General features: G+C 42.5%; 1 protein-coding gene across 10 annotated transcripts in view; it reads left to right on the top strand.

The window, feature by feature from the left end:
• Positions 1-23,007, top strand: part of TACC1 (transforming acidic coiled-coil containing protein 1) — a 121,469-nt gene that overhangs the window by 59,234 nt on the left and 39,228 nt on the right. For 3 of the 10 annotated variants that reach the window (XM_047855070.1, XM_047855076.1, XM_047855075.1), the window contains exons 2-3: positions 4,296-4,482; positions 5,438-5,553. The exons of 1 other annotated variant lie outside the window; for it this stretch is intronic. In XM_047855070.1, the coding sequence (XP_047711026.1) occupies positions 4,322-4,482; positions 5,438-5,553 (277 nt within the window). In that variant the 5' untranslated portion in view covers positions 4,296-4,321. Of the gene's footprint in view, positions 1-4,186; positions 4,483-5,437; positions 5,554-23,007 lie in introns of those variants that run through there. 6 more of the 10 variants (XR_007151452.1, XM_047855072.1, XM_047855073.1 and 3 more) reach the window with 3 other exon arrangements.

Raw genomic sequence — 23,007 nt, 5'->3', positions numbered from 1 at the left:
GCCTCCTCCACTCCCTCCACATCATTTCATAACCGATGCTTTTTCATTTCACTGGCTGGCACAAACTCGGTTTCCTTAGCAGTGGTTTTCTGGTCCTTCCACTGTCAAAGTGTTCACATCATGCTTGAGCTGCTTACAAGTCTGATGCTTCCTGAACAAGTGCAGTGACAGCTAAGGATGTGAATTTCAGTTCTGCTTCTTTACCCTCTAGGGGAGAGGCTGTCCACTTTCTCTAGGTAGTTTGGGGTAGGGAAATTGGGTCCCAGTCTTCACTACTTCCCTACCATCCCCCAGGTTGTTACCAGAATGATCTAAATGATCTAAATGGAAATGTTATTTACTTGCTCAAAGCCTGATGACTCCCCTCTGCCCATCCAGGCTCGGGGGCTACCCGGACACACAGATGGCTTTGTTTTTGTCCAGCACCATGTTGGCCTTCACAAGGTTCAAAATGATTTAAATTAGTAAGAACATTAAAGATCGGAAGATGGGTTATAAAACCCATGGTTTGGGTTTTTCTCGAAAGACTGGTAGATGGCAATGCTGGGCACCAGGAACTTCGTAGCGCTGCCCCTTAGCCACAGCAGTGTTCTCCAGATGACACAGCTGCCACTCTGGCCTTGTCACTCCCTTATGTTACCTAGGGAGGTTCTGGTGTTTGACACCCCCCCCTACCCCGTCCCCCCGCTACAGGATCATGTTCAACTTGAGTACTTGAGTTGAGATCAACTCTTTATGAGGTATACAGGATCCATACCAATTCCTTTAGGCCCCAACTACATCTGCCCCCACCTCCTGCCCCATGCCAGGCTTTCCCAGAATAGCTCTGCTGTGAAATGCTATGAAATGATTAGTTGTTTGCTTGTTTGAGTTTGCTAACCCGTACATTTTATTATTTTTTCAAACGAAGAGACCCATCTTGCAGATCCCTCTGGAGCATCCATTACAGGCAAGGGATGTGCCTGGCTTGGCCACACCACAATTGTGGAGTGTTTCAAGGAAGTTACATTTTAGATTTTCATGGCCTATTGATCTAAAGCTTCAGTGAAGGGCAAGAAGAGAGGAAGGAACAGATGGGTTTCTTTCTGTGGTTTCGGTTGTTTCCAAGACAAATCCGTTGCATTAGGTTACTTGGTCATGTATTTGCAGACATTCTGCTCTCTGAAGCTGAGGATAGCAGCAAAGTGGCTTACCTTGGTTGGGATATCTGTTTTCAAACATTGCCCATTCTTTCCCAGAATTACAAGAAAATTGATATGTCAGTTAGCCTCATTACTTGAACTTCTAGACAATAAAATAAGTTCAAGTTATTGAGTAATTACTTCCTTTATCGCTGTTCACATCAAGTCTAGGAGCTTGCAGTAGAGTGATGTTCAGAAAACTAGGCATTTGCTTCTCCAATTTCAAGAAATGGCTGTATAGGTTGGGCTTTATCTTACTGGGGTCATTACTTGCTCCAAGTTCCATTCTGTGCTGGTTCCAAAACTTGATTTCCCCAGGAGGAGTCAGGCTTTTGGAATTTATGTCATCCTACTCAAACTCATAAGATCTATCTATAAAACTACAATATCCCTTTTCTGTTTATTTACTGAACACCTATTGAGTGTATGGCCCTGTTCTAATCTCTGGAGAAACAAAAATAAATCACAAATATGATGTGGTCCCTGCCATTTAGAAGCTGATGGTCTAGAAGTGGGACAGATAGGTAAACAAATACATTATATATCATATGCTAAGTGTAGGGTGACCTTACATCCTGGGGACATCCTGGTTTGTGCTTGCTGTCTGGTGTAACTATTAATAGTGTCCCCTTTCGAAACCATCTAAGGGCCACAGTAAAAGTTTCTTTGAGAGGTTGGGGTATAGAGATGGTAGAAACAGGAGAAATCAGCCTGCTTTCTCAGACTAAACACTTGAGTTGGGTATTGAAGGAAGTTTGGGAAGTCAAGGTCTGGGAGCTCGAGGTGGGGGTAAGGGAGTGGGAATGTGCAGAACTCTACAGGAAAAAGAGAAATAGTTCCAGCAGCAGCAATTAGTCCAAGCTCATCATTGTTTCCCAAATTTATCCTGTGAAAAAAAATTCCGCAAGATACTTGGTAAAAATTCAGATTTCCAGGCCCTGGTGGTGATTTGAGTTAGTATTTTTAAAGAAGCACCCCAGATGATTCTGGGACATACTGAAAGTTCAGAACCAATTCTCTACTGATTATGGCTTAGGAATACAAAGGGCTGGGAGTAATGAGGAACAGCAAGACTATAGCACAAGTCACCTATCAACCAAGTGGGATGCCCTCAGGTGGGAAAACCCTGAGGTAGAACTAGTTGGAAGACATTTGCAGTGGAGCTGTAAGAAACGGACAGTTTGGGAAGTATGTCAGTGACAGTGGGGATGCAGAGGAATGAAGATTTGAGAACTACCCAGGAGAAAGAATGAACAGGACGTAAGAAGACATAAGGTGCCAGTTACTAATTTACAAGGGGGGGGGGGTTGGTAATATTATTTCCAGGCAACAAAACACGGGTCAAATCCAGGAACTTGGGCGAGTTTATAACTTGAAGGTTTATATGGTGAGCCGTAAACCTAAAAATACAAAGAACTGGATAATGTTGGGGTATATTTCATGACTAAAAAAAAAAAAAAAAAAAAAAAAAAGACTCCTGCTTACTTCCCATCCTTGTAGTCTCCAGAACAATCTTGATAGTTGTGTTTCTCTCTGGAAAGGAGCTGGATGAATTCTAAAGCATCCTGACACCCTAATCCTTTTATCTAGACTTCAGGCAAACCTCTGCCTTTCTGTTATGGTAAGACTAAGTTATCTTATGGTAAGATAACTACCCTGCCTTATCTTACAGTATATTTGCTTTTGTTTTTGTTATCAAATGTGTAAGACAGTCATGACTCCTCAGCATGACTCCCCTTTTAGGGGAGACTGTCTCTTGCAGTTTCAGCATGACTTTGTTCCTAAATTCTGAAGCTGCTTTCTCTGTGAGAACCTGCAACCACCTCACAGAATCATGGCGACCCTGGGAAATTACAATAGTACAAGAAATGCCTTATCCAGGCAAGGAGATCATGAAACCTGGTGTTTGTGGTTTGTGTCTGCCAGCTTCCTTGGTGCATTGGAGATTCTGAGGCGAGCAATCCCTAAACGGAAAATGAAGAAAATCCGAGGAGAGCTCTTCTATTTCCTTCTGCTTTCAAACATAAAGAGGGTTTTTATTTTGAAGGCTGCCTTCACCAGGCCTGTTGGCATACTTCTGAAGCAGTAAACGAAGTCAGAAATCAAAGATTTAGACGAAGTTATGAAGAGAAAGCCTCAAAAAGGAGAATGGGAAGCCGATCAGGCTGTAATTTCACAGGGGTAATTTAGCACCCTTTACCAAAGACCTGGCCCCAGAGCGTCCAGGAGTGCGGTTTGGGGAGGGACAAAGCATCTACAATTCCAGTCCTTGGCTCCTCTTGTAGCATTGCTGAGGAATTTCCAAATCCTGGGAGTGGTAGAGTCGGAGGTGAATAGGCCGAAATCTTCCACGCTGTCAATGTCAGGGAGGGGTAAAAAGGACAGGCAACTGCGGCCTCAAAGTTTTTTGTTGTTTTTTTTTTTTAATAAGGGGCTTCACTTCTATGCGATCTAATGTCACAACGCCATTAAGTCACAGTAGCAAGATGAAAAAATAAGGGAAAGAGGAAAAGCCCAGCGTGCACGGACCCAGGAAATGGATCTTCCCAGCTCCCGCCGCTCGCTGAGCTGTTGGGGGCGCCTGGGTGTTCTGCCCGCCGGAGTCGCAACTGGGCAGCCCCCTGCCCGCAGTCCGGGCGCTACCAGCACGGCGCCGCGGCGGGGGGATCGGGCGGGAGCGCCGCGGACTTCAAAGCCCCGGCGCCGCCTTCGCCCCCGCCCGCGCGCGCGAATAGTACGGTCCAAGGGGGCGGCTCCTGGGGCGCGGCTCCCGCGGCAGCTGATGCGCGCCCCGCCGGCCGGGAGGCGGGAGCCCGAGACCCCAAGACCCGAGCCACCCGGCGCCGCGGGCCGGGGCCCTGAGGAGGCCCCAGGAGAAGCATCTTCCCGGCGGGAGTCGCCCGGCGCGGGGGTGGCCGCGACCGCACCGTTGGGGAAGGAGGACGAGGAGGAAGCGGCGCTGACTGCCGGCCGAGAGGAAGCGCTCCACCCGGGCCCCCGACGGCGCTCGTTTAACCACATCCGCGCCTCCGCTGGAAACGCTTACAGGCGCCTGTCACCCGTTCCCTCCATTTTGAAAGGGAAAAAAGGCTCTCCCCCTTCCCCTACTCGTAGGAGCTGGAGCCGGAGGAGCCGCGCTCATGGCGTTCAGCCCTTGGCAGATCCTGTCCCCAGTGCAGTGGGCGAAATGGACCTGGTCCGCGGTGCGCGGCGGGGGCGCCGGAGAGGACGAGGCCGGAGGGCCCGAGGGCGATCCCGAGGAGGAGGACTCGCAAGCCGAGACCAAATCCTTGAGTTTCAGGCAAGTACACGCATCCCTGCCGAGATGCAGACGTGCTGCCATCCATCCATCTGCGGCTCATTCTGTGTGCGTTGTGTGTGGTCGCTCACCCGCGTAACCATTATCATGGCAATGCTGCGTCCCTGCCCGTAACCGGGTCCCCGCTGTGCATTCGAAAGTTCAGGATGTTTTGTCCGGTATTACCTTTCCTCCGTTTCCGTATGAGCTTTCAGAACCTAACCCGGAATCTGCAGTCTTCCCGCATCCCGGTCTGCTTCAGTCACTTTCTCTAAGCTTCGATCCCCCAGCCCCCGCCCCTACACACAAGAGTGTCATTGATCACACCGGTAGAACTTGGGGCCCTCCCTGTGGAGAAGAAGTCGCTCCCAGGCCCTCCTGGTGTCCCCTTGTGGCCCGAAAATGCAGCCTTGGTAAAGAAGGTCGCGTGATGACAGGCCCCTGGCAGCTGGTGAGAAATGGTGGTCTTTGCTGAGCTGCCACCGAGTGATTGAGGAAGGCAGGTGACAGCATTCTCAGCCTCAGGCCGAGTGAGTTCCAAACAGGTAGAGGCCTGCCAAAGAAAAAGGCATCATGGCGAGAGCTGGCTTAATTTTAGGGGGAGAGGGCAGTCTTCATTTTTAAACCTATGAGAAAGGATTCTTGTTAGAAAAGGAGTCTGTTGGAAAGCGCTTTTGGGGGGATGTCAGAAGAAAGGATGACCTCAGAAATAAATGGTGATGAGAAAAGCTCCGGAGGATGGAGGAGATATTCAGGGAGACAGGATGCCAGACAGAAGGCGGAGGAGGGCCCTGCGAGAAAACCCGCAGCAGCTCCCACAGGCCAGTCCTTGCTGAGGACTAGTGGGTTGTAAAGTTAGGCAAAAATGCTGGACTTTAGCCTTTTCGGATATGTAGGTTGTAAAGGGTGTCGGAAATACCGTTGAAAGTGGTAATTCCTCATTTTTCCCCCTTGGCAGCTCGGATTCAGAAGGTAATTTTGAGACCCCTGAAGCTGAAACACCAATCAGATCACCTCTCAAGGAATCCTGTGATTCATCATTAGGATTGGCAGCACCGGGGGCCAAAACCCAAGGTAAAGGAAGATTTTCATTTTCTGCCTCTTTTATTTTAAACTTTTGAGAATGTAAATGAGGGAAGGAAGAGTGTTAACTTAGGACCATTTAAAAAGCTTTTGATTGAGTACTTACTAAGAAAGAGCTGTTTTAAGGCTCCTGGCTTATTTGAAATATTTTTGTTTGTTTTAGGAATATGGTTTTCTTCCCAAGTGGTTTGTACATTTGCAGTTTGAGATTATCATTATCAAACATTCCTGCTGGGCCCTTCCCCCTAAGCCCCTAAAAACCAAAAATGTGTGTAGTAATGCAGAGGTGAAGGTATGTTTAGATTTGGCTTCAGATATTTCTCAGGCTAAGTCACTTTCTTCAGGGGTGTGTGTGGCTGGAGACAAAAATTATATGTAAGAGTGGACCTTTTTAGATAAGAAGGAATCTTAAGCTCTTTCAAAATTGTTCACTTCTCCTTCATCTATATAGGAATGGTGAGCTTCTCAGTCTACCTAAGGAAACCTGGCACAGAGATGGTCTCCTAGCCCCTCAGAGCTCAACCTTGAGCCTGCCCTTCAACTACAAAAGCTTCTGATCCATTTAATTAGTAGAAACCTTTTTTGCCACACAGCCAGTTTTGAGTAAAATTTCACCTGTGCTGATAGAATCTGTTTATCTGTTCAATAGAGTGCGCTGTGATTCAGCAGTGAAAAAGTCTTGCTCTCACTGAGCTAACGTTATGGAGGGAAATGGATCTTTTAAAGGTTAAGGAAGATACACATGTCAGCTTGTATTATGGAAAAAAATAAAGCAGGGGAAGGAGGTATAGGGCGCATGGGGTAGGGATAAGAGATGCCAAAGGGTAATTAGGCCAAGGCTTGCCAATAAGGGAACTTGAGCAGAGCCCTGAAAGAAGATTGAGGGAACAGCCTTGCAGATTCTCGGGGAGAGAACCTTTCCAGCAAAGGGAATGGCATCTGCAAAGGCCTGAAACAGGACCAGCCTGAGATGGGGTGAGGCCCCATGGTGGGAGGGTTTTGAGGACCAATGAAGAAGCCAGTGTGGATGGAGTGGTGACTAGGAAGGGAACAGTAGGAGCTGAAGTTAGATAAAGGAAAGTCTGGAACACTTTGTAATGAAGCTTGGATTTTCTTTCTGAGTAAGATAGGAAGCCATTGGAGGGTGTGTTATCTCCCCAGGGCTGCCTTGACAAAGTAGAAACCCACAAACTGGGTGGGTTAAAACAACAGAAATATATTCTCTCACAGATTTGGAGGCTAGAAGTCCGAAATCGAGGTATCAGCAGAGCCACAGAGCCATGTTCCTTCCTAAGGTTCTAGGGAAAAATCCTTTCTTGTCTCCTCTAGCTTCTGGTGGTGGCTGATACTTCACGGTGTTCCTTGGCTTGTGGCAGGATAACTCCAGTCTCTGTCTCCTTCATTACAAGGCCATCTTCTTCCTGTGTATCTCTATGCCTTCACATGACATTCCTTTAAGGACACCGGTGATTAGATATAGGGACCCTCCTAATCCAGTATGACCACATCTTAACTTGATTACATCTGCAAAGGTACTATTTCCAAATAAGGTCACATTCACAGGTATGGAGAGTTAGGACTTCAACATATCTTTTTGAGGGATGCAATTTAACCCATAACAGAGCGCTTTGAGCAGAGAGATCATGTTTTGACATCCTTTTAAAAAGACATGAGGCGCCTAGGTGGCTCAGTTGGTTAATCATCCGACTGTTGATTTCAGCTCAGATCATGATCTCACAGTTTGTGAGATTGAAGCCCGTGATAGGTTCTGCACTGAAAGTTCGGTACTGGGAGCCTGGTTCGGATGCTGTCTGTCTGTCTGCCCTCCCCCCACTTGTGCTCTCTATCTCAAAATAAACAAATAAACATTTTTAAAAAAAAAAGGCTACTTAACTGTTGTCTGGAGAAGGGACTCTAGCATGGATGTTGTTCTTCCATGTTTTCTCTTTTCCAGTGTCTGCCAGTGTCATCCTTCAATAGAGCCAGGTTATCCTGTTAACTAGTTTTTGACTTGATTATGACTTTTTTCTTTCTCCTAACGGTTACTGTATTTTATTGCTTCATAACTTCCTTACAGGTTGCTTGGGAAGTCAGGTTCTCTGTGAAAGACTTCATGATGGAGCTGGAATTATTGGTTCACTGATAATAATAATTGTTATTACTTTTGTGGTTTGATTTTGCTTTGACTTGGGAGTTGTCTAATGCGTTTCCCCTGCTGAGAATTCAGCCATACTCTCAACACACCCTGGGTAGCCTCCCTCCCTGCTTTTTTTTCCACCCTGGGTTGCTCTTCACCATTGTTTTAGGCAGAGACCGCATGGGAACAGGCAGGTTTATACATTGGAGAGCTCACATGTGGCGCTTAGCTTTGCACACGGAAGATGCACTTGTTCTTCAAAGCTTTCTTTTTCTTCTGTCAAGATTGGCAGATCAGAAGAGATATTTGAAAGCTGGAAAGAACTATTGAAGTTTTCCCATCAAATTTAAGTAATGCTCACGAGACCCATAAGTAGCGATTTGAAAGTCTCTTTGAATGTCCCTCAGCTTGGGCAGCTCCCTTCCTCACCATTCTGTCAGCTCCTAGTCTGATTCATCTTGACATATTCTTTGCTAATTGCATAGAGGCTCCTATGGCTCAGACCCCCCAGAGCCATAGAGAACCTATTGTTTGGTCCTTCCTGTGCCACTGACTCTTTTTTTTACATGTTTTGGTAACTTCTAGCTCACACTCTTTTTCTCTCTTCTTTTGAAAGATTTCTTTTTAGAGAGTCATGGACCAGGAAAGCTGTGTGGAGTAGATCATGATTGGAGACCATGTATTTGATGGGGTAATGGGGTAGGGTGTACAATCTAGGAGACTACCACCACATATTAAGAAATCTTTCAATTTGGGGGGCACCTGGGTGGCTCAGTCGGTTAAGTGTCCGACTTCAGCCCAGGTCACTATCTCACGGTCCATGAGTTCGAGTCCCGCGTCGGGCTCTGGGCTGATGGCTCGGAGCCTGAAGCCTGCTTCCGATTCTGTGTCTCCCTCTCTCTCTGACCCCTCCCCTGTTCATGCTCTGTCTCTGTCTCAAAAAAATAAATAAATAAATAAAACGTTAAAAAAAAATCTTTCAATTTGGGGTTTTGTTTTATTTTTAATGTTTATTTTAGAGAGAGAGAAAGAGAAAGGGCAAATGGGGGAGGGGCAGAGAGGGGGACAGAAGATCTAAAGCAGACTCCATGCTGACAGCAGAGAGCCTGATGTGGGGCTTGAACACACAAAATGTAAGATCATGACCCGAGCCAAAGTTGGATGCCTAACTGACTGAACCACCCAGGTGCCCCTGGAGCCTTTAAATAATAGGATGATTGTATATCAGCCTGGTAGTATTCTGCCTTTGAGAGCTCCTTCTGCCCAACGTGTAGAGTTAGCCCAGAGTCTTGTTGATGGCCTTGTTGCACATACAGAGTAAATATAAAAATACAACCAAACACAGGTCTGACCAGGGAAGATATCAGTGGACCAAAATTCCTGGAGACACATTTCTCGTTGAAGTCTTAACTTCTGAGCTTGGATGGTCCTCTTTCTCCCAAATTGTTGATTATTTGACTCCTGATAAAGTTAGTCTTTCATATATCTTTGGTTCCAAGACATAGTGGGATAGCAGGTAGAAATTATATAAGACTGTATCATTTTGGGGGATTATTTATGAGTTAGTCAGGGGTTAGAGTTAACATACATAAAAGATACTGGCTTCCTGGCATATTATGGTCCCCCAATGTATGGGCTGTATCCCACCCCAACTTCCATATGATTCTTTGAATGCAGGGAAACATCTACACCTATTTGAAGTTAATTTTCTTTTTATTGGAAGTTTTTGGGGACTTACAGTATCTGAACTCTGTCTTAACACTCCTTAAGACAGAATTGTATGCCATTCTAGGAATGAAACAATGGATGAGGTTGTGGGGATTTTTTTAAGCCACAGACAGAAGCTGGCTTCGGACTAACTGGTAAAATAAAAGTTTAGCCGAAGAGGTTCCTTGAAAATACCAGAGTGGTGGCTGTAATACTGGGGCTGGTAGTTCTGTGTTTGCTATCTGTCTGCCTCCCCCAACAAAGAGTGTTTAAGCTGCTGCTGTTAACTGTTCTTTCTTTTTGCTGGGGGATGTATCAGTGAGGAGATGGCACGTACAGAGGACTTCTGAAAGAGGTACAATCCCAAGTTCATCCCCTCCCCACTTTTTTGTGTGTGTGTGCTTATGGACTATGGTTTTGTCCATTGTCTTAGACTATAAAAGCTGCAGTGAGTGGATGTCCTGTGCTACTAGAAGCTACTAGAAGTCTCCCTGCCACACATATACCTTTATATGTATATACATATACATATATGTATATATGTATATACCTTTCTTTGAGAAAGAAAATCTTAATTCATGCTGAAGCTCTTGTGTGTGCCCTTGGAACAGCTAGTTAAATCTACCCTGTTTGATATGTTAATTAGGTGCCTTTTCAAAGACTCAACTGTAGTCCTCCAGAATAGAAGGAGAGAGATAAACAGGATCAGTCCACAGATGTTTACTGCTGGAGGCCTGGTGGGGAATGCAGAGTTGTTTATTGACACAGTTTTGGTAGTCTCGATCAGGAATCAGCAGACTGTGGCTCACAGACCAAATGTGGCCCTGTCTCTTGCTCTGACCGATTATTGTTTTGTCTGGGAGCTAAGAATTGTTTTTACATTTTTAAGTGCTTGAAAAAAATTGTGATGTGTAAAAATTATATGAAATTCAAATTTTAGGGCCTGTAAATAAAGTTTTGTGGGAATGCAGCCACACTTGTTCGCTTAGGTGCTGTCTGTGGCTGCTTTCACACTAAAACAACAAGGTTGATTACTTGGAACAGAGACTGTGTAGCTGGCAAAAGCCTAAAATGTTTACTGTTTGGCTCTTTACAGAAAAGTTTGCTGACCTAGATCCACACCTAGGACAATTTTGATAAAAATATAAAGCTTAAGTAATTTGGGCTAACTTTCAAGAAAGCAGCAAGGCTATATACATGATTAATTAACATGAACTGTGGCACCTGGTGGCATTAGTGCAGGCCTGTATGCTTAGGTAAGACTCTAGGGAAAGGCTGATTTGGGCTGGCTGTTTGTCTCCCTTACAAAACACAAATGTCATTGGTCTGTCAGTGTACTTGCTTTTTAATTGACTGTGAGATCCAAGGAGTTATGAAAAATGGAAATTAGAGAAGAATGAAGAGAACTTGGGAATCATTTAATAATATAAATACAAATATATAACTTTTGACTTTTGCCCATTAAGTATTTTTTAATAGTTTTAATTTAATTTAATAGTTTTAATTGGGTGTTTTAGAATTTGACAGTTGATATGGTATATTGTTGGTATATGCTATATGGTTGAAATGGTATATTTATTGGATTGTTTTAGACTGTGCATATATATAAGACCTAGAATGCAGATCTTGTTAAAATGTAAGACTTAGGTTTTCAATTCTAAGGCTTTGGGTTACATGTACAAGAAAATATGCAGGGGCACCCGGGTGGCTCAGTGGGTTAAGTGTCTAGCTCTTGACTTGGCCTCAGGTCATGATCTCAACAGTTCGTGAGTTTGAGCCCCATATTGTGCTGTGTGTTAGCTGTGCAGAGCCTGCTTGGGATTCTCGCTCTGCCCTTCCCCTGCTCATGTGTGCACACTGTCTCTCAAAATAAATAAATTAAAAAAAAAAAAAAGAAAATACAGGCATTTTTCATTAGGTATTTATTGAAGTGTTCCAGTAAAATTCATGAGTATGGTTCTCCTAAGGATTTAGTTTAACATCCTCTCCCTGCCCCTACCACAAGGATTGCTTTATTAGAATTTCCTAGAAATGATGGGACTAATAAGGACCCTTAATGTTACCTAGCCCAAAAGTTTAACCCATGTGGCTCCTTTGACAATATCCCAAACCAATACTTTTATTTTTTAATTTTTGATGTAATTAGTTCTTTCATAGTTTAAATTTGTATATTCTATTATTATAAGATCTTTAAGGCTTGGAAACCTCCGCAGCATGATACAATTCTGTGGTGTTTTTTTTTTTTTTTTCCCCAGATAACATTTTTAGCTCTCAACTTGGGAGATTCCTACTAGTTAGTAAATGGGATCAGAGCCATGTTTCTTTGTTAGTTAATTTATAGCAGTGTAAATGAGCCACACAGAGAGCTTCTATGTGGTGTTCCACCCAAAAAAGAAAGTCTTCTCGGGGGAAAAAGTATAGTTTTTCCAGCAGACTTCTCAGGAAGTGCAGAACCACAATATTTGAATAAAAAACTTAGGAGCAGGGGTAAAGCCTCCCTGCTGAAAGTAAACATTTTAGGGGCATCTGGGTGGCTCAGTCGGTTAAACATCCGACTCTTGATTTTGGCTCAAGTCATGATCTTGCAGTTGATGAGTTCGAGCTCCACATTGGGCTCTGCGCTGATGGTACAAAGCCTGATTGGGATTCTGTCTCTCCCTCTCTCTGTCTCTCCCTGTCTGCCTCTCCTCTGCTCATTCTTTCTCTCTCTCTCAAAATAAATAAACATTAAAAAAAGGAAGTAAACATTTTAATAACTGTAAAGCAGTAAATGTTATAATGGTTAAACTCACTTTAGACTCGTACTTGCCAGTTTGGGGCTTACCTGAGCAGCAAATCAAGTGATATAGCTTACTGTGATAGTTTCTGGTGGTGCATGTGTGTGTGGGAGGGGCAGCCCTTCCAAAATTATGTTGCTGCCATTTAATGCTCCACTTAAAAAAATGTATGTGGTCTAAAGCCGTTTAAACATTTAGGTTAAAGAGTACTCATAGTGTCTTTTTCAAGTGAGCAGTAGCAATGTTCATAGGAAGTCCTGGCAGCATAAGCCATTTTGTCACTATCTCCTAACTCAGGTTAGTGATGTAAAAGCTACTGGTTTATCTATCCAAAACAAAACAGTTTGGTGGGGCTGTGATAAATGAGGGTTGCTGAATTGCCTGAAAACTGTTAGCCTAGAAAGAGATTGCTGTTTCTAAGTTCAAGATCTCACTCTCTCCTTTGCTTGTACATGAACCTGATGTCATGAGTCTCCACAAACATGATTGTATCTCCAGGAGTTAGATTGATAATGGCTGAATGGATATTTCATTATTTCACAAATGAAAAAGTGTAATTTGACAGTTCTGTTTGACAGATACAGATTAATTCCTAGCCAGTCCAGGTGCCCCCTTTCCCATGTCCTTGCTGGAAATATAATTTAACAACAAATTACTCATCTCCAGCTTTCCCACTAGAAGACTGCCACCTAGCACACCATTGTCTTTCTGTTTCAGCTGAGTTTGTCTGTTTATTTATTTATTTTATTTATTTATTAGAGACAGTGAGTGAGAGTGGGGGAGGGGCAGAGAGAGGGAGAATCCCAAGCAGGCTATGCTTTGCCAGCACAGAGCCCAACGTGGAACTCGAACCCATGAACCGTGAAATTGTGACCTGATCTGAAACCAAGATTCAGACACTTACCCGACTGAACCACTCTGGTGCCCCTCAGCTGAGTTTATTGAATTTGATGGTTGCAAGTAGGCTTTTTTTCCCCCCTTCTTTTCAGCATCTTACTTGATTTTAGAACAGTGATGCTGTGAGATGGGACACATATAATCTCCATTCCACAGATTGGGGCCAGAGTCTTTACTGCTAGTGGTAGAGTGGGGTCTTAAATTTAGCTTTTAAGATTGCACATCCAGAGCTTCTTGGAACATATTATACAGCTTCTCTCCCCCAGGGAATCTGTGATTTTCTGTGATTCTCTTCACTGATTGAAAACTTTTCAGAGGAACTGAAGGTTCTTAAAATGTTTCCAGGACAGAGTGTGTGATGGGGGAAAGCATCCTTTAAGGTATCCTGTTAAGTGACAGTGATTTTAAGAAAAAGTTCAGTAGGGGATATATATTCCATATTTATTAACTTTGCACATATATGAAGTATAAAGTGTAGTTCAGGAATTTTGAATATTAGAAGTTTGCAGCACAATTTAGATATAGAGCCAGAAGCAGGAAAGAAAAAAAGCATTACTGGGTATTCAACTTTATTGAAAACATTTTGCTTCCTTAATGCTTAGCTTCAGCTTATCAGTGAGAAATAAAGAGGGAAGGGACATATTGAGTAGTAACTTTTGCTTTCTCTCTCCACATGTGAGTCGTGTGGGGGAGGAGAGGTAGGTACCTGGAGATGTATGCAGCCTCCTGGGACTCTGTACCTATTTTGGGTTAGAAAGAAGAGTTTCTAAGAGGCCTGTATTAGTTATCTATTGCTGTGTAACAAATTACTCCAAAAGTTATTAGCAGCTTAGAACAATAAACATTATTTCACATAGCTTTCATAGGCCTAGAATTTGGAAGCATTTTAGCGGGGTGATCTGGCTTAGGGTTACTTGTGAGAATGCAGTCACAGTGTTGGTTGGGAGTGTAGTCATCTGAAAGCTTGACTGGGGCTGGAGGACCTTCTCCTCAACTAATTCACTACTGCCTGGCAAGTGCTGGCTGTTTGTGGGAGGCCTCAGTTCTTTACTATGTGGATGGACCTCTCTATTGGGTGGCTTGAGTGTTCTTCCAGCATGGCAGCTGAGTGACCAGAGTGAGTGATCCAAGAACAAGATGGGAATTGTAACGTGTTTTGTGACTTAGCTTCAGAAGTCACGTTGTTATTTCCATAATATCTTTTCGGTTAAACGGGTCAGTCCAGGGACATGAATGCTGGGAGGTGGGATTCATCTCACCTGATAAATGGCTCCCTCATTGGGTGCCATCTTGGAGGCTGACTAGCACAAGACCATTTTCTACTTTTTAAAAAAAACTTATACCAAAGGGTATAATTTCAAAGACTTCAGCCTTTTTTATTACTTTCTTCCTCTGGGGCCTCTTCACTGCTTTATCCACCCCTTCCTTTGGCTCCTTTTCTTAGAGTACAGGAGCAGAAGCGACAGGAGAAATAAGGTCTTCAACCAGGGTCCCTCTTCTATTGTGGAAGTGTCTCATGTGCCTGGTGAATCGGTTGCTGTTGCTTTGGCTGGAGGCTCCTCTCTCTTTTTCTTTATGCTGCATCAGCCCCCAGCTCTTGTGTGGGCGGTTGCTACTTTGTGAGAGAGGCAGTTGGTATTTCGAATTCTCCAGTAATTATTTCTGAAGAGATGCACATTATGGTTGTTTGGCAGCAACGGAGTGAAGTTACACAATTTCACATCTCTGCAGAGGAGTCCCATCTGTTAGCACGTGCCCTTTCTCTCTGCTCCTCCTGCTGCAGTTGTTGGGGATGGAGGAAAAGTCCTACAGGGAGAGCCTTCTACAGTTTCTGTCTATGGTGGAGGATTTCTAATGTATTTGAAATGTATCCTCAAACAAATCCAGATGGTTCTGAAACTCCAGGACATCTCATCAGTGAGAAGACTTACTCGTTGTTGGATGGGTTTCTGTGGACAAGGTTTGGCTGCCTGGTGGGCAGACAGTCTTGATTAGTGGGCCCCTCCATCTAACTGTATTGTGATGTTGGCCTTCAGAGGATAGGGTTTGGGTCTCCTTTTTAAATAAAATAGCATAACATGCTGGTTTGGAGATTTGAAATATTTTCTTCACCCTTAGTTCAAGCTTTTAAAGCCTGTCCAGTGGCTTTCCAGATTACTGTTTACCTGTGGAGTCTTATATTTTAGGATGAGCCTCTGTCAGGAGTTAGAAGCTTATCTCTGGAGAACACGGCATCTGGCGTCCTGTCTCTTACAAAAAGCAATTAAACTTGCCCCCGCCCCTACCAGCTCCTGAGTAGTGTTTTATTTGGTGTTTTTTTGTTTTTGTTTTGTTTTGTTTTGTTTTGTTTTGTTTTGTTTTGTTTTGTTTTGTTTTTCTTGTGTAGGGCCCGGAGGCGGAGGTCTGGCCAGTTTGTTTGTTGTTGTCTAGGTTTGGTCAGGGGTGGGTACGTGAGGCGTGGTGTTGGATGTTGATGTTTTTCTGCTTTAAGTAGTGATATCTTAAAATTCTGGCTACCTAAGAGGATGTTCTGCATTTTCCTGCCTTGACTCACCCACTTGGAGTCCTCTCCTTACTCTCATGCTCTGGATGACCTTGGGGCCCCACTGGTTGTGAGGGAATGTGAGCTCTGCAGCCTATACCCTGAGGTTCTACCCAGCATTCCTGGAAGAGACCTGCGTGTGCTGTTATCCTGCCCCTGGGTACCACATCGTGTCCACTTCTGCTGCATTTTAAGGCCTGTGTCCTTGACTAAATGGCCTAGAATGTACATATATAAAGTATATTTCAACTTTGGGGTAATCAGAGGGACTGGGAATTCAGAGACATGAAACTGAAAAAAAAAACCACAAAACCCTCGAATTTTGGACACTTGCCTAAATGCTAATCTGTACCTTATTAACAGTCTCCTCGGGTCAGACCACTTTAGCAGGAAGGGGTGGCACAAGTGCCGGAATCACACTTCCCTCCTGAAGCCCTTGATTCCAGCACAGTAGAGCAGGGGGTGGGAGACAAGACCAAGCCATACATTTAAGAGAGGACAGCTCTTCAAAGGGAACGGGTCGAATGAAGAACAAATGTTAATCCTTTACAGCTGTTGGTGTAGAGCTGAACAGCTTCCCCACTACTTCAGTGTACTTTTTCTGTCTATAAATGATAATCTCTTGAAAAAGAAGTCCTTTATGTGTCAGACGTTCGCCCAGCAGTGGGCACTGGTTGAGGATCACCTCTGGTTTTGGTGCTCGCTCCAGTTTTGGTGATACAAAAGGGACCAGGTGTAAGGCCCCCACAGAACTCAGTCTGGAGGAAGCCTGCCGGCTTCTATTACCAGTATTCTTACAAGGGAATGTATGAGGGAGGTCTTGGGAGAAGTCAAATGTTAAAAATCAGAATTGAAAAGAAACAGCTCCTTCCTCCCCGCCCCCCCCCCCCCCAAAAAAAAAACAAAGCGAAAAGCATTTTGAGCTTAACAATTGTTCTGTCTCTAGGATGGTTCCTATGCTTGGCTATATCTGCTATAGGAGAGAGGAGTGATGTCATTTTTTCACCTTTTTCTGTAAATAGAATTTATCTAGCACACTGTAGGCTTCCTCAAGAGAAATTTAAAATCCCAAATTGATGTGCTAGTGAGACCTACCACCTCGCTGCAGTGTCCCTACAGGTGATACACATAAGAACTATTTACAGCATTTTCTGAAATGTAAGTCTGTGGTGTACTAGAACATTTTATTAAGAATTGCAGGAAACTCCTCCTGCTCAGCCTTTAAGCTGTGTCCTTTTTTTCTTTGTTAACAATTTTATTGAGGGGCACCTCAGTAGCTCGGTCGGTTAAGTGTTTTGCTTTCTGCTCAGGTCATGGTCTCGCAGTTTGTGAGTTCAAACCCCACATCAGGCTCTGCGCTGACAGCAGGGAGCCTGCTTGGAATTCTCTCTCTCCCTCTTTCTCTGCTGCCCCCCCCCCCCGAAAATAAATAAACATTTAAAAATATTTTTAAAAAGTTTTATTAGATATAATTCACATGCCATACAGTTCACCTATTTTAAGGGCCTGCGATGCAGTGATTTTTAGTATATTAACAGAGTTGTGCAACTATTGCCTGTATCCAATTTTTAGAACATTTTATCACCCCCAAAAGAATCCGTACCCATTAGGAGTCACCTCCCATTCCTTTCCCATTCCACCCCTGGGCAACTGAGAATCTAAATTGTGTCTCAGTAGATTTGCTTATTGTAAACATTTTATATAAATGGAGCTATACAGTCTATAGTCTTTTGTGATTACCTCTGTTTACATCCATGTTGTAGCATGTATCCGTACTTCAGTCCTGTTTTATTGTTGATTAGCACTACACTACATGGATATGCTGTATTTTGTTCAGTTGATAGACGTATGGGTTATTTCCACTTTGGGGTTATTATGGTTAATGCAGCTATGAACACTTCCTGTGCATAGGTTTTTATGTAGATGCCTAGTAGTAGAATTGCCGGGACATGAGGTAACTCTATTTCTAACATTTTGAGGAACTGTCAAAGTGTTTTCCAAAGAGGCTGCACCATTTTACATTCTTACCAAGCATGTGAGGGTTTCAATTTCTCCACCTCCTTGCCAGCACTTGCTATCCATCTCTTTGTAGCCATCTTAGTAGGTGTGAAGTGGCATCTCCTGGTTCTGATTTGCTTTTCCCTTATATCTAATGATATCGAGCATCTTTTCATGTACTTGTTGGCCGTTGGTATATCTTTGTTAGCAAAATGTTCGTTCAGATTCTTTGTCTACTTTTTAACTGGGTTATTTATCTTTTCATATTGAGTTATAAAAGTATGTATTCTACATACGAGTCCCTTACTATAGATGTGATTGTAAATAGTTCTTCCCATTCTGGCGGTTATCTTTTTACTTTTTTGATGGTATCATTTGATGTGTAAAAGTTTTTAATTTTGATGAACTTCAGTTTTCTACTTTTTCTTTTGTCCCTTATGTCATATCTAAGAAGGCTTTGCCCAACCCACAGTTCCAAAGATTTACTCCTAGGTTTTCTTCTAAGAGTTTTATAGTTTGAGCTCTTACATTTAGGTCTGTGATTCATTTCGAGTTAATTTTTGTATAGTTTGTGAGGAAGTGGTGCAACTTCTGTCTTTTGCATGTAGCTGTGCAGTTGTCTCAGCACCATTTGTTGAAAGATTGCCCTTTTCTCTATTGAATTAATTTTGTACCCTTGTCAAAATCAATTAATCATAGATGTAAGGGTTCATTTCTGAACTTTTAATTTTTTTTTTTTTAAGTTTATTTATTTTGAGAGAGACAGAAAGCATGAGTGGGGAGGCACAGAGGGAGAGAGAATCCCAAGCAGGCTCCATCCACACTGTCAGCACAGAGCCTGATGAGGGGTTGAACTCACAAACCATGAGATCATGACCTGAGCCGAAGCTGGACATTTAGCCAACTGAGCCACCCAGGTGTCCCTAAACTTTTAATTTTGTTTTATTGATACATAAGCCTTTCCTTATGTTGGTCCTACACTGCCTTGATTATGGTAACTTTGTAGTGAGTTTTGAAATCAGGACATAGGAGTCCTCCAACTTTGTTCTTTTGATTGGTTTAGCTATTCTGGGTTCTTTGCATGTCCTTATGAATTTTAGGATCAGCTTATTAGTTTTTGCAAAGAAGCCTGCTGGGATTTTGATACATGTTGTGTTCAATCTGTAGATAAATTGGGGAGTGTGGTCATGTTAACAATATTAAATCTTCCAATCCATGAATATAGGATGTCTTTCCATTTATTTAGATTTTTAATTTTTTAAACAGTTTTAGAGTATCTTGCCTTTCTTTGTGAAGTTTATTTTCAAGTATCTTATTCTTTTTGATATAATGGTAAATGAAATTATTTTTTTTAATTTTTTGGATTTTTCATTGCATGTGTATAGAAATACAATTAATTTTTTGCACATTAATTTTATATTCTAGGACTTTCTATATCCAGGATCGTTTCATCTGTGAATAGAGATAGTTTTTACTTTTTCCTTTCCAATTTAGGTATCTTTTATTTTATTTTTCCTAGGCTAATTGGCCTGGCTAGGACTTCTAGTACAATTCTGAATAGATGTAGCAAAAGCTGATATTGTTGTTCTTGATTTTAGAGTAAAAGCATCAATCTTTTAGCATTAAGTATGACATTAGCATTAAGGTTTTCATAGCTGTCCTTCATCAAGTTGAGGAGGTTCCCTTCTGTGCCTAGTTTGTTAGATGTTTTTTGTCGTGAAAGGATGTTGGATTTTGTCAAATTCTTTTTCTGCATATACTGTGATAATTATGTGGGTTTTGTATTCCATTCTGTTGACATACACGAATTGATTTTCAGGTGTTAAACCAACCTTGCATTCCTTGGATAAATCCCACTGTTCATGATGCATAAATTGGCTTTTTATGTGTTGGTGGATTCGGTTTGATAGTATTTGGTTGAGGATTTTTACTTCTGTTTTCTTTTTTTAATTTTTTTTTTTAATGTTTATTTATTTTTGAAAGAGACAGAGACAGAATGCAAGTGGGTTAGGGGCAGAGAGAGAGGGAGACACAGAATCTGAAGCAGGCTCCAGGCTCCAAGCTATCAGCATAGAGCCCGACGTGGGGCTTGAACCCATGAGCTGTGAGATCATGACCTGAGCTGAAGTTGAACGTTCAACTGACTGAACCACCCAGGGGCCTCTGCTTCTATTTTCAATAGGAGATATTGGTCTGTAGTTTTTTTCTTTCTTGTGATAACTTTAGATTTGTTATCAGAGTAATATTGGCCTGATAGAATGAGTTGGGAACTATTTTCCTCTTATATTTTTTGTAAGAGTTTGTGAGCAATTGATATTAGTTCTTTAAACATTTGGCAGAATTCACCAGGCTGGTCCATGTTTTTGGGGGGCGGGAGGAGTTTTTAATTTACCAATTCAGTTTCTCTCCTTGTTTTAGATCTATTCAGATTTTCTATTTCCTCTTGAGTCAGATTTAAGTAGTTTGTGTCTTTCTAGGAATTTTTCTACTTTATCTAAGTTATCTAATTTGTTAACATGCAATATCTCATTTTTAAATGGAATTAATAAGCCCTGCTCTGCCTTTTTCACAGGGTTGATTTGAGGATCAAGTTAGGTAATGCTTTGAGGATCAAATAAGTGAAATGTTTTACTTGTTCTGAATTCTTAGTTGTAGGAAAACATAACCATATTTTACCACTGTCTGCAATTTATGCAGTTTACCATTTCTACTGTGTTCCTCCTTTGTTAATTACATTTCAGGGGAGAGGTTGTTGCTCTTGTTCCCAAAAGAATATGAACTAAGATTGGGTTCAAAGGGGAATTAAAGTCATTTGGGGGCCTATTTCTGCCTATTTCCTGAAGAGTAGCAGAACTTCTAGATCCTATGCTGGGGATCCTATGTCAGGGTCAGAGGACATCAGTGCCCCATTAAGGAAATCAGTTGTGGGCTCTGATTCATTCTGCTCTCAGCTAGCACTGAGAAAACCTGTTTCCTTTCCTCTCTGAACAAATGCCGAGCTTATCCAGTCACTGATTCCCTAAGCTTTCCTGTAATCCATACCTTAGATGCACTATATTCATTCATCCCACTTCTGCCCAGCTTGCGTCAAAGTCAGTAATAAAGGTTCTCTTAAAATACAGCTTAGCTGGCACACCTGGGTGGCTCAGTTAGTTAAGTGCCCAACTCTTGATTTCAGCTCAGGTCATGAACTCATGGCTCATGAGATCGAGCCTCACGTTGGGCTCTGTGCTGACAATTCAGCTTGCTTGGGATTCTCTCACCCCTTCTCTGTCTCTGCTACTCCCTAGCTTGTGTTCTCTCTCAAAATAAATAAACATTAAAAAAAGAATTATTTCATATAATGCTCTAGAAAGTTCTCTTCATTTGCTGAATATGAAGGCAAATTCAAAGAAGGAATCTCTCCTTTAGAAAGGGAAGAGAAGTTGGTGACATAAAAACTGACCAGCAAGTGCTGGTGTTTTCTGTAAACATGTTTCTATAAAGACATGTGAGGTGGCACTCATATAAGAAGGTGGTAGTTTTTTCCCCTCACTGTTGTATTTGTTTGTTCTCTGAAGGGATTTTGAGTGTGGCTCTTGTTTCCTTAACTGCATTATAAGCCCCATGCACTTATTTTGTGGTCTCTTCATGCCTAGTACAGTATATGCTGCAGGTTATAAGAGCCTGTGCCTGGTTGGTTAGATGATTATTTTAGAAATTATTTTGTGATTTGGTTTTAGGACTTCAAGTCCTGATGAAGCTGATGGTTTAATTAGGAAGTGTTGACTATTGAACATCTGATTTGGATCCTTATGTAGAATATCTTAGTACTGTGGTTTGTAGTCAATTGCTGTTATACATTTATAAAACTTCACTGTCAGGGCGCCTGGGTGACTCGGTTGAGCTTCCAAATGGATTTCAGCTCTGGTCATGATCCCAAGATCATAGAATTGAGCCTCATGTTGGGCTCCATGCTTGAGATCTCTCTCTTTCTCTATCTCTCTCTCTCTCTCCCCCTCTCTTCCCCTTGCACGTGCATGCTCTCTCTCTCTCGAAAATAAAATAAAATTAAAATTAAATAAAACTTCACTGTGGTTGCTGGGCCTTCCAAGTTTGTGTTATTGTGTCTGCATATCTTTTATGTGGCCCTGAATAACAAAGACCCACATTTTGGGCTTGAGTTCAGAGGTGCAGGCCAATGTCTTGGTAACTAGGGGTCCTATTCTATAGTTGCATAGATTGAAGTTGCCTGATTATGAGATATATTACAATATGAGGATTGTACAACTGTAGGATTATCTCTCCCAGTGAGGATAGAATAAAGTAGATAGGAATAACTCCATCTGTTTGAGATATGTAGCCCAGCATGGTCACATGGGTTCATCATCTTACTTCTGAGCATTCAGAAGTATGGCACTGGAGCTTTGTTCCTAGAGACTGTCCCTCTGCTTTCTGTCTTTCAGATGCTCCCCCCAACCCCCCTCAGTGGATATGATAGCATAGATCAGTATATTTGTGTCATACCATAGCATTGAACCCGTACTCCATACCCCTTCTTCCTTGGCTTGTGTTCACACTTGGACTTTCCCATGAATGAAGAGAAATTAGATGAATGAAGATAACTCTGGAGTTAATTGGGGGACGGTCTAGCATGGTTGAGCCATGGCCTGCCTGTGCCCCAACGTACTCCCAACTGCCTTCCTCTCTCTCCCCCTCCTCTTCCCCTTGTGTGTGTGTGTGTGTGTGTGTGTGTGTGTGTGTGTGTGTGTTAACCATTCTGAGCCATGGTTTCTTCATCTGTGAGATGGAGTTAAAAAATACCTCACAGGGTTGTTGTGAGGACTGAATAAGTATCTAGAGTGTCAGGCACTTACAATAATATTATAATGAGGAAAAAATTTTCAGGAGACACTTAAAAAATCACCTTTGACAATGAATCCCACCCCTCTGTCTTGGGAGGAGGAGAGGGTGAGCTGGGTTGGGGATGGAAATAGGAATCTTGCGGTGAAATGGAGAAAAAGAGAAATCGGTAAAAGGAAAGTAAGTTTAGGTAAGAAGAGATTTTTGCACTTAATAAGAAGGATTCTGGACCTCAGAATATGTTTTATGTCTTTATATGTTTCAATTGAATAACTTTGCTTTTTCCATGTAACATGTCTTAGGAGATCCTACCCTGTTAGCACATACAGATCTACGTTATGGTTTAACCTCCCTATAGTATTCCATTGTGATGTTGCGCATGCAGTGATCTTTCAGTGCCCTGTGATACTTTATAATTGCCACAGATCAGTGTGTAGGAACCAGCACTTCAGTGAACATCCTCATTCTCGTACATATGTGTATGGCCCTCTTTGTGAGCATAATTAAAATAAATTCCTAGCAAGTGGCATTGATGAGTGAAAGAA

This window comes from Prionailurus viverrinus, chromosome B1, assembly GCF_022837055.1.
Source record: "Prionailurus viverrinus isolate Anna chromosome B1, UM_Priviv_1.0, whole genome shotgun sequence".
Lineage (NCBI taxonomy): Eukaryota > Metazoa > Chordata > Mammalia > Carnivora > Felidae > Prionailurus > Prionailurus viverrinus.
The sequence above is the reverse complement of the archived record's forward strand: the minus strand, read 5'-3'. Positions and strand labels throughout refer to the sequence as shown.